The 11,494-nt window shown below is 39.7% G+C and overlaps 1 protein-coding gene across 2 annotated transcripts in view; it reads right to left on the bottom strand.

Moving 5' to 3' along the window:
* Nucleotides 1-11,494, bottom strand: part of LOC119409642 (serine/threonine-protein phosphatase 2B catalytic subunit alpha isoform) — a 129,274-nt gene that overhangs the window by 40,401 nt on the left and 77,379 nt on the right. For both annotated transcript variants that reach the window (XM_037676546.1, XM_037676554.1), the window contains exons 6-8: nucleotides 9,975-10,114; nucleotides 1,659-1,736; nucleotides 680-774 (exon numbers count right to left, since the gene is read on the bottom strand). In XM_037676546.1, the coding sequence (XP_037532474.1) occupies nucleotides 680-774; nucleotides 1,659-1,736; nucleotides 9,975-10,114 (313 nt within the window). The remainder of the gene's footprint in view (nucleotides 1-679; nucleotides 775-1,658; nucleotides 1,737-9,974; nucleotides 10,115-11,494) is intronic.

The following is an 11,494-nucleotide window of genomic DNA, read 5'->3' as shown; positions in this document are numbered from 1 at the left end:
TATCTATCTATCTATCTATCTATCTATCTATCTATCTATCTATCTATCCATCCATCCATCCATCCATCCATCCATCCATCTATCCATCTATCCATCTATCCATCCATCCATCCATCCATCCATCCATCCATCCATCCATCCATCCATCCATCCATCCATGATATCTGTTCTACGGTATCTATCTATGGTATCTATCTGTCCATCCATCTATGGTATCTATCTATGGTATCTATCTATCTACGATATCTATCCATCTATGGTATCTACGATATCCATCTACGGTATCTATCTACAGTATCTATCTATCTACACTATCCATCCATCCATCTATCCATCTGTCTATCTATATCTATCTATATCTGTCTATGTTTAAATTCCCTGAGTAGACTGAAAATGAGTGAAAAAGCCACCAAAGTATTTTGATTTTGCACAATAGCCCCGCCTTTTTTTGGCCAAAACCCCACCTCCATACTTTGACTGAAAGCAAAATGAACTTCTGAAGGTTTTGCCAGAACAAAACTGTTAAATAAAAGTATACAGCAGTTCTGTAGCCTGCAGGTGTATAAATTATACAGTCTACGTTACAGTGCTACAGCAAATCAACTTTTGGCACCGTCTCGTAGAGGACCACCAAGTCTACCTGCGTCAAAGTGGACAGACAACATGTTCACCTCCTTACCTTTGTTGTTGTAGACATCTAGATAGTTTGGAGCTGAAAAGATGGTGATAAGGGACGGGAACCCTGTGGTCTGACTCTTTCTGTACATGCGATATCTGGAGAAATGTAGAGAGGAAAACCGCGAGTTTAGAACAGAACGATTGAGACACTGGAGTAAACGACAAGTAGAGACGGTTTTCGTGGCTTCTTGTTGCCAGTTTTGGTGTGTTTGAGTCGAGCCGATGTGTGGACACCTCCACACGCTCTCAGGTCATCAAATCCCAGTTCTGCAGGTGAAACGATCTCATACTCAACATTGAATTATTCCAAACCAGCTTTAAATCTTTCTAAATCAACAGACGGGATGTGGATTTTAAAATTTCAAGTCATCTACCAGCTTATGGTTTACTTGTTTGACATAAACGTTACATCGGGGGGGCAGTGAACTCACCTGAGATGTGGCCAGGTGTCTCATGTGTCCCTGCTGTGGGAGTAAACGGTAAACAACTCCCCTCGCCTCGCTCACAGCAGAATCAGCTCAACACACCCAGCCCCCCAGGTTACAGAATACAAACTACAAAGAGGTTTGCCTCTGTTTGAGCTTGAAATGCTGGATAAACTGCTGCTTCACCTCCTGCTGCACCTCCTGCTGTGCCTCCCTTTTGGTTGTTGCGTAGCTGCAGCCGTAACCGCGAGCTTCCCCCAACTTCTTTTTTTCTTAAATCGGAGCTCAACCATGTCTCCCTGACTCGTCCTCGTTGCATCACACGAGGCCGACTCACCCTCCATGCCAGATTCATTTTAATTTCTTGGATTAACGTGACCCCCCCCCCCCCCCACCACCACCTGATTTCTCGAAATGTGCGCTCATCCTGCTCCCCAGACGAGCTCAAAGGAAGCCCTCCTGATACCAAAAACCAAACGCTGCTTTTCGTTTAACTCTGAGTCACGGTGCCGTGCGACAGCGGGACGGGAGGAGACAAAACGTCACAACACTCACCCAGCATCCTGCGCTTCGTGGGCCCGGATGATGGATAATAAGTTATTGTGTTGTAGAAAGTCGCAGACTGCAGGGTAGCTGTTGAATAAAGAGACATTTAGTTTACTCGTACGTCAAGAAAAATCCCAAGACGGGCGATCAATACAAATAAATAAATAAATTTTAAAAAAGGCGAAAGGTTTATTGATTGTACTCAAAGAAACGGAGGACAAACAACCCAGAGTTCAAGCTAAATTTATTCTAAGACCTACTGCAGCAAATACTGAGACATTTCCACTGAAATTTCTATGAAAATTAGAGCTAAAATCAAAAAGGCTGACTATATGTTTATATGCTTAATATTAAACATTTCATAGTATCAGATCAGGAGTGATGATCTTAAATGTTAAAATGTAATTTTCAGTAAATCTAAGGACAAACGTACAGGAGGGCAGAAATCATATCACGCTGCTTCATCAGATATATTTATAACAAATAGTACAGGAGCAAGTTTTCTGTTCACGCTGATCTTTTCACTCTGCGAGCAGCGAGACCAAAAGCTTTACAGCCGAGTTCAGGAGGACTTTTTCTCCCAGAAGAAACCCGAGGCTGAAATTTGTTTTGTGCCTTCAGTCAAACGGGAACAAGACAATTACCGGTAATTTAAAACCGTTAGGCGCCTTGATTCTGACATGTTGTTGAAGCATTGGATGCTAAGGACTACTGTGCTGCACTTTATTTAGACCTGTCTAAAGCTTTGACACTGTGGACCATGACATCTTATGCCATAAGTTCTCAGACACTGGTTTCTCAGATCACACTATTGGTTCATTGCCTCCGACCTCTCAGATCGAAGGCAATGCGTTCAACATAATGGCACTTCTTCCAGTTATTTGTCAACAATGGTGTACCACAAGGCTCTGTCTTAAGACTTTTTACAATCTACATAAGTAATTTAGGTCAGATCATTCCTGATGCATCCGTACATTTCTATGCCGACGACAGTTGTTTTTTGTCGAGCTAGAACGGTTGCTAAGGTTTTCCAGCTCTTACAGTCTGCTTTTGACATCATCCGGTCAGATTTGTTCCATCTGTGCTAAATGCTGATAAAACCAAAGGGATGTTGTTTTCAAACAGGAAGTCTGTAACAGCAGTCCTTCCTTCTATCTTATCTATGAATGGTGTTCCTATTGAGTTTGTGGATCCTTATGAGTACTTTGGAATCTTGGTCGATGCACATCACTCTTTTAAGCTGCATGTCTAAAACTTGATAAAGAAGCTGAAATTAAAACTGGGTTTCTTTTTCAGAATAGATCTAGCTTAACTCTGAATGCCAGGAAACCCTTTGTAGCTGCTACTTTCCTACCAGCCATTGATTATTGGTGACATTACTTACATGAATGTCCCTGCCTGTACCTTGAAGATGTTGGATGCTGTCTACCATGGCACACTAAGATTCATAAATGGTTGTAACTACTGTACCCATCATTGCACTCTGTACTCCTTGGTCAGTTGGTCATCATTTTCTACACAAAGGCTCTCACACAGGTTAATTTTCATCTATAAAGCCCTCCTTGGTCTGCTGCCTTCTGATACCTCCTCCCACGTGTCGCGTCGTCAGTGCAGTTACAACATGCGCTCTCAGGCCATCATTACCTGCAGTGTCTCCTAGTGTTCGTTCAACCTTTATTTAGACAGGTTAATCCCATTGAGCCTCGAGGACTCATTTACAAGAGAGACCTGATTTCAACGAAGAATGATGACAGCAATGGACAACGACAACAATAGACAGTTAAGGCATACAGGTTTTTTTTCAATTTTTTTTTTAACAAATTAAAATAAGATGGCAAAAACAGTAACAAAAGTAGCTAGATTATAAGGCGAATGTAGAAAACTAAAAACAGTGTGGACTGAACTCGGCAAAAAGGCCTTCTCTTACTCCGCTCCTGTAACGTTGAACACTTTACAAAAAGATCTGAAGCGGTCTTCTTTGACCTCTGAGGGATTTTAAACAAGAGTTAAGTTCAATAGAAAAATCAAAGTAAAAATATTCCCGTTTCTAGTTTTTTACCTTGTTTTTATAAGGCACCTTGATTTGAGTTAGATTTATAACACTACTTTTACTTTTTATTTTATTTGCATTTTTTGTTGATTATTTTTGTGTGGACCTTATCTGTGGTTTTGTCTAAAACAGGTCTCTCTCGAAAAAGAGTCCTCGTGACTCAACGAAACTAACCTGTACAAATAAAGGTTGAATTAAATTTTTTTTTTTAAAGAGTATTTTTAGGTAAATTAAAGTCTTGTGTGAAGAAGACAGGAAATCATCTAACTGTTGATTAACTTCAGTCACAAGAGAACCTGTTGGACTATCAGTCTCCTTCGACCCGCCTCACCTTCTCCACTTTAGTCTTTGTGTATTTATACAACCGTTATGTAAAAGTACAACCAGTATTTGAAGGAAAAAAAACTCCGTGGTTGAAAATTGTAAAGTGTTATTTAAAATCCAGACACAGTTCTGTAATCCAAACCCGACCCCTCGGCACCATCAGAGCTTAGCGAAGAACTGAACTCCCACACGTCGCAATCAAACGCCGAGCTCTCCACCGTCTTCTGAATAACGCCGTCTTAAAAGAATTCTCTTTCTGCTCTCTAATCAGCGCAGCAGTGAGGTTTTATAACGAGCGAGCTAAGCTGCTGTTGAGTTCTGGTCAAGTGTGACGCATCGAGCTTCACGAAGCAGCGTTAATGTGTTTCTTTTTGGAAGTCCGTTAGGAGTAGACTCATTAGAAACTGAGCTCGCATGAGCAAATTAAAATAAGACTTTTTTTTTTTAAGTGCCCATTTTTAATTTTTAATGCCTTGTAAAGAGGTGAGTCACTGCAGCTAATTGAGTTAGGAAGAATTCATCAATAACTAGAGAAATTGCATTTCCTGTGAAAATAATGTGTGAATGCTTATTGCTGAAGAACTTGCTGAGAAACAGCTGAAATTAGCTAAAAATCATGCTGAAATGTACCTAAAATGGAAGAACAAGCCTAAATTAGCAGAAGAAATCAGAAAAAACACATATTTGCTGAATTAGGTTTAAATAAGAAGAAATGAGCACAAAAATTAGGAAAGTAGCTAAAAAAAAGCTCAAATTAGCAAAAAAAATGGCTGAAAATTAGCGGAAAGGCAGAAAGAAGCATAAACTACCAGAAGGAAGCAGAAAGAGCTGAAATGAGCTAAAACAATGTGGATTTGGTTGAAAAAGCTCAAACTAGCATAAAACAGCTAAATAATAGTTGAAATTGCTAAAATAGCTGAAACTAGCACAATTAAGCTGAAAGGAGCATAGCATGCTGAAAATAGCTGAAAGAAGTTAACTTCACTGAAAGTAGCAGAATTTACCATGAAAAACTTGAATTTATCTGAAAACAGCCGCAAAGAAAACAAATACTAAAAAGGTAGCTGAACAGGTAAATTAAATAAATAAATAAATAAGATAAAAATAGATGAAAAGTAGCTAAAAAAAAAAAAGCAGAAAGAAGCTGAAATTACCAGATGGAAGTGGAGAGAGCACATTTTTGCTGATTTAGGCTGAAACATTTGAAACTATTGCAAAACGTGAAATTAACTGAAAAGCTAAAATTTACATAAACCTGCTAAACAGTAGCTGAAATAGTAGAAAAAGCTGAACTTTGCCGAAATAAGACTAAAGGAGCATAACAAGATGAAATTAGCAGAAGTTAGAAGAAGCACAAAAATGCTGAAAAAAAAAAAATCCCAGCTGAAAATAACTGGAAAAAAGTTTAAATTTGCACAAGGAAGCTGAAAGAAGCTGAACCAGAACAAAATGTGAAAGGAGCAGTAAAAGGCTGTAAACAGATTAGAGATGCACGATATTGGATTTTTGGCCAATATCCGATTTGTTAAAACTTATTTGGCCGATAACCGATACTGATATTTTTTTCCCCTAGACCTACTTACAGAGACTTCTCTGCTGTGGGATTAAAATACTACATTATTCTACATAGTCTTTGTAAATCTGGTCTGATACCAAATGCAGATCCAAAAAGGGGACTGAAAATGATGTAACACTTCAACTTTGATTATGTTTAATGTCAAATTTATTTATGACATTTACTCGAAACACAATGACGACACTCGGACAGTGCAAATTTGTAAATTTTCACAAATCTAAACTCAACCTGTTTATAAGCAACAAGTGAAAAGCACATAAGTAGTAGTGCTTTAATAAATATATTTGTACTCGAGTTTCTTAAATTAAAAGCTAACTTAAAACAGAAGCCTTTTTATATATGAGTTTTTTGATGGAATGGCCGATGTCCGATATTTAACTTTATCGCTAATATCGGCCGTTACTGAAACCATGCCGATAATATCGTGCATCCCTAAAACAGATCTAAAGATTTGAAGGATGTAAAATGAGCTCAATTCATTTTCTATGAGAAAAAAAGTGGCAGAAAAGGCTAAATATTTCAAAAAAGCTAAAGTTGCACCAATACTAAAAGTCATAGCAGGATTGTCCTGAAACAGCTGAACGTTTTGATTCAGGTTGAAATAGTTTGAAAACTGCGGGAGGAGCAAGATGAAAACAATAAACATTCACACAGTTAAGATTAAAGTGGACATGACAACAAATGTTTACGGTGACAAAAGGGACATTTTCCAAAAAGAAAAGGTCTTTTATGAGCTGGAGTTATTTTCTTTTAGTCTGTAGAAATGGAAAAATATAGCTTTATTCCTCACTCCGTCTCCCTTCAGCAGATGTAATAATTTCTCGTGGTTTGTTTATTGTTAGATTTAATATATTTTACATTTGTTTGGAGGTAACCGACGTTTTGGTTCAGATCATCTCCCATTTCTCAGCAGCTTTATTGCACATAAGCACCCATATTTTTTGATTAAACATCATTAATAAAACGTGTTAAATTGTAAAAAAATCTAACTTGAGGTGGACTGATTTATGTTTCTTAGAGGAGGCGGCCATATTTGAAGCTTGCGTAATTTCATGGCCGAGTTGTAAAAAGTGTTACGAGCGGAACCTGCGGCGTTGAGGCGAGCACCGCTCACTGCAGGACCGGAGCAACAACGCAGCCTGATGGGCTTTTTGAGGAGGAGCGCCGAGGAATGCCTCTCTCTTTCTGGCTGAAACCGTCTCATAAATCCTGAAGGCCTGCGTGAAGCCAATTAGCCACCCTCCCCTGGGCAGATCAAGTGTTGGACGCTGATGAAAGCCAGAGTCCGGAGGAATTTAGACCAAATGGCAGCAGGGTTAACGAGGGTTCACCGTAAATATGTCTGACGTTCAGATCTGTTGTTTGGGGATGTTTGTTAAAAACACGGCTACATACCCAACATACCTCTGGTCACGCTTGAGTTAAATAAAAACATTAGTGGCGGTGACGCCTCATTTAAGCTAAGAGGAGAAAGTTCGGCAACATGCCCTCCTTCCTGCAGCGCAGGGAGTCCATTTATGAGCACGAGCCTTTAAATAAAATTAAGCAAGTGGTTATGAAACACCTGCTGCCCGTGAAAGAAAGAGAGAAGCTGCTGGAAGCCTGAAGACATTTTTTATGACTTCTGCTGGCTGGACTGTAAACGGAGCAGAGCGCGTTTAGAAACCGGACGGAGAGTCGTGGTACCGCGCCACGGTTCGAGATATTTTCCATCGTTTGTCCAGTGACTCATAAATACTGGCACAAGTTTCCTACAAACACAGAGTGGAGGAAAACACCTTAATATTTAAGGAATTTGGCATAATACAGCTGTTTGTCACACAGATGAAACAGTTTCTTTTGACCTCGACGTGGCCAAAGTGAAACAGGAAGTGACATCAAAGAGGAACTCCTCAGTCGTTGATAATTGAAGTAACCTTATTTGAACTCCAACTCTTCTTCGTCTCACTCTGATAGAGACTCAAAATAATCTAAACCACAGGTGTCCAAAGTACGGCCCGAGGGCCATTTACGGCCCTTGCAGTGATTTTGTGCGGCCCACAGCTGCAGTTTAAGAAAGGCATCATTTTGACCAGCAGGCTTAAGAGGTCGATGGGGACTTTCTGCACATTCATTGGTAATCCTTTTTCATATAATGTTTAGGTTCAACAGCAAAACAGATGAAAAACAATTTCTCAAAATGAACAATATTAAGCAAAATACAAACTTTTGGCTATACTGTATTTTCCACTGTACACGTCGCACCGCCCTACAAGTTACATCAGTCCAAATATACATAATAAAATGGAAAAATCCATAAATACGTCACTTTGCCGTATACGTTGCATTTTTTAGGCGTCACCGCTGACGCGTGGCGTTTGTTACACGTCACCGCTGACAACCCGGAAACGTGGGCCGGTGTTGTGCCAAAAATCGATTGGCTGCCAAATGGCAGGTGCGGGAGGACTTTAACAAGATTAACATTTAAAAACAATTATTTGTTTGCTCGAAATTATAGAAAAGGTGCGTCTCAGTCTAACTTTTCCACAATAAATGCACTTTGACGGCTGCAGCTGCATTTTCAAAAGCCGATACGCGGAAACATGTACGGCGCAGAGGGCGACTCACTGTGCATTTCTTCAAAATTTAACAAGATAACCACCTAAAACAATTGTTTGTTTGCTGACTTTATAGTAAAGGTGTGTCTCAGTTGAACTTTTACTTAATAAATGCACTTTAATGGTCAAAGTAGCTGCATTTCACCGGGGCGGCGCAGAGAAATGAAGCCGATTTAACGGTTGCTGTAGGCAGATGACAGTGGCAGGCTATGGCAAGCTGATTGCGTCATAAATAGCCACTTTTACCTATTACATGACACAACGGCATGCCATACTACTCGAGTGCCATCTAGCGGCTGACAATGGTAGTGTTCAATATTTTCAGTCAAAATGAATGAAAACGGTCATATCTCAGCCAAAAATTGGTTTATAAATATGGAAAAAATTCACAAGTACGTTGCTTCTGCGTTAAAGTCGCAGGGCATGCAAATTATGCAAAAACACGTGACTTATAGGGTGAAAAATACGGTAATCTTTTTATTTTCACTTCATGGTACAAAACACCAAAAACCTTTACTGATTTCTACCAGAAAGGGGACTTTTGGATAATGACTCAGAAAACTTGGCTAAATATTGCAGTTGATAAAATAATCAAGAGGGAAATTGGACATTTTTAAATGAATATAACGTGGTATCATCTACATACGAGTTGATCATCTTTACCAAACCTACAGTATGAAAGTGTTGTAGCAACTGACAGATGGGCGATTTTTCTGAACTTTGATCAGCCTTTTTGGCCGTCCATGGTCCAAAAGGCTGATGGACCCCCTTTTAAAAGGACACTTACTAGGGATCACCAGAGCGAGCAAACCACTGAGCTGCCGCAGCCCACACGAGGAGCAGAGGGCGCCGGGGGGAGCAGTGGGGGGTTAAGGGTCGGCAACCTTCCATTCACAGGCTCGTCTTCTCTAACTTCTGTACCACCTCTCCCCCATATTCAAATTAATTTTCATATTTAGATGCTGCATAGATTTCTAACCCTCCTGCGTTTTGATCCAAGGGCAGCAGGAGGGTGAAATGAAAGCCACGTTACCGACTACAACGGGTTACTTCTTGATTAAAAGGGCGAGAAAGCAAAACGCGGGGGGGATAGAAATCAAGAGTTTTGTTTATGTTCTTTTCCAGCTTTTGTTTATTTAAAGTTGAAAAATTGTGAAATTTTTCTGAAATTCCACTCCTCCCGCTCGAGTTTGAGGTGTGGCAACTTCAACCCTGTGAAAATGTCTGCCGCCCTCCATTCCTGTTGAAAAACCTCTTGAAACATTATTTATTAACCGAAGCATACAGCCCTTTCTCCTCAGTAGTTGTTAAGTAGTAGTTTAAAGGGATGTGAACAGTCAGCCTCTTTAGCAATGACCTTTTGTGTCTTGCCCTCCTTGTGCAAGATGTCAGTGGTCATATTTTGCGCAACTGTCAAGTCAGCAGTCTTCCCCATGATTGTGTAGCCTATATTATCATAATATAATATAAAAAAAGGCTAAATATTGCGACTTTGTTTGCAAAATATGTCACCATGGTAAGTCCAATTGCCAATAAAAGAAATAGCACCCCTCTCTGTGCCGTGTCGGTCGTTTTGATACAACTTTTGTGGGGGTCCACATTGCGGTTCGGGCCGTATTAATGGAGATAGAAATCTAGACACATGTATGAGGTGAATAATAATAGGTGCCATGGAGTCAGTGCATTGCCTTGCTCTCCTATGCATTGCAATGGCAGTCCCCAGTTAAACTCTTAACGAGGACAGGAATGATACAGGTCTTTAAATTCTCAGTGCCCACCTGTAGAAGTAGGAGCAGCCTCTCACTGTGTTGTGTGTGAAATGCTCTTGGCTCTTCTCGTTTCCGAAGTCCTCCAGAGGGTCGGACCACAGCAGGTCGCACATTGGCCCATACGCCGGGGGCTCCTTGAATCTGTCTAGCTGTGGGAGAAAACAAGTCTTTAAATCAGCGATCGCCGAAGAAAAAACAAACAGTTTGCTGCTGGAGTCAAAGGACACATCAAAGACGGCTCTCGTCCTTCAGAATGCGTTCCAGAAGAGACGGAAAACACTCGATGGCTGAATTTTTATTTTTAAACCCAAGAGAATAAAGGACTTTTTTCTGGAAAGGAAAGCGCCGCGTGTAGCTGCTCGGGTCACGGACACATCAGTGGCTCAGATTCTACGCACGGACCCCTGGCAGCAGCCACAAAGTCCGTTTGGAATGACAGAATTAGCCCCAGAGCAGAATGCACCTCTTCAACGCTTTTTTAATCAGAGGGAGGACCTGATCTGATCGTCTGGATCCCAAACCAGAGCAGCATCTGGGTCGGATCACGCTAAACAGCTTTTACTGCTCCTTTCAGCTTAGCTCTGAAAGTTTCAGCTTTTTCTACTATTTTAGCTACTATTTAGCTGTTTTTATGCTAATTTAAGCTTTTCAACTTATTGCCCATTTGTTACACTCATTTCAACGTTTTTCAGCCTAATTCAGCAAAAATGTGCTCTCTCTCCACATCCTTCTTGTAATTTCAGCATCTTTTGCCTTTTCAGATACTTTTCAGATGTTTTTTTTATATATATATATATAATTTCAGATTTTTTTTATATATATATATATATATATATAATTTCAGATTTTTTTTCAGGCAATTTCCACTTTTTTGTGCTTATTTCTGCTTCTTTCAGCCTAATTGGGCAAACATATGACTTTCTGCTTTCTTCTGCTTGTTCTACCTTTTCAGCTAGCTTTTTAGCTAATTTTAGCTGTTTCAGATAAATTCAAGTTTTTTATGAGAATATCTGCTACTTTCAGCCTGAATAACTTCTTTCTGCTACTTTCAGCTTGTTTTGCTCGATTCAGCTTATTTCTGGTAGTTTTAGCTTTTTTAGCCATTTCCGCTACTATTTCGATTTTGTATGTTAATTTAGCTTTTTCAGCTAATTCCACATTTTTGGAGCTCTTTTCCAATCCTTCTGCTTCCCTAGTAGTTTAAGCTTCTTTCTACCATTACAGCTACTTTCAGCTACTTTTTGTTGTTGCTAATTTCAACTCTTTTTTTTTTTTTTTTAGCTAATTTCTTAATTTTTGTGCTCATTTCTGCTTATTTAAACCTAATTAAGCAAATATGTGTTCTCTACACATCCTTCTTGTAATTTCAGCATCTTTCTGCTATTTTAGCTACTATTTAGCGGTTTTATGCTAATTTAAGCTTTTCAACAATTGCCCATTTGTTGCACTCATTTCAACTTTTTTCAGCCTAATTCAGCAAAAATGTGCTCTCTGTCCACATCCTTCTTGTAATTTCAGCATCTTTCTGC

The sequence above is a fragment of the Nematolebias whitei genome, chromosome 1 (genome assembly GCF_014905685.2).
Source record: "Nematolebias whitei isolate Nwh7 chromosome 1, NemWhi1, whole genome shotgun sequence".
NCBI classification, from domain to species: Eukaryota; Metazoa; Chordata; class Actinopteri; order Cyprinodontiformes; family Rivulidae; genus Nematolebias; species Nematolebias whitei.
The sequence above is the reverse complement of the archived record's forward strand: the minus strand, read 5'-3'. Positions and strand labels throughout refer to the sequence as shown.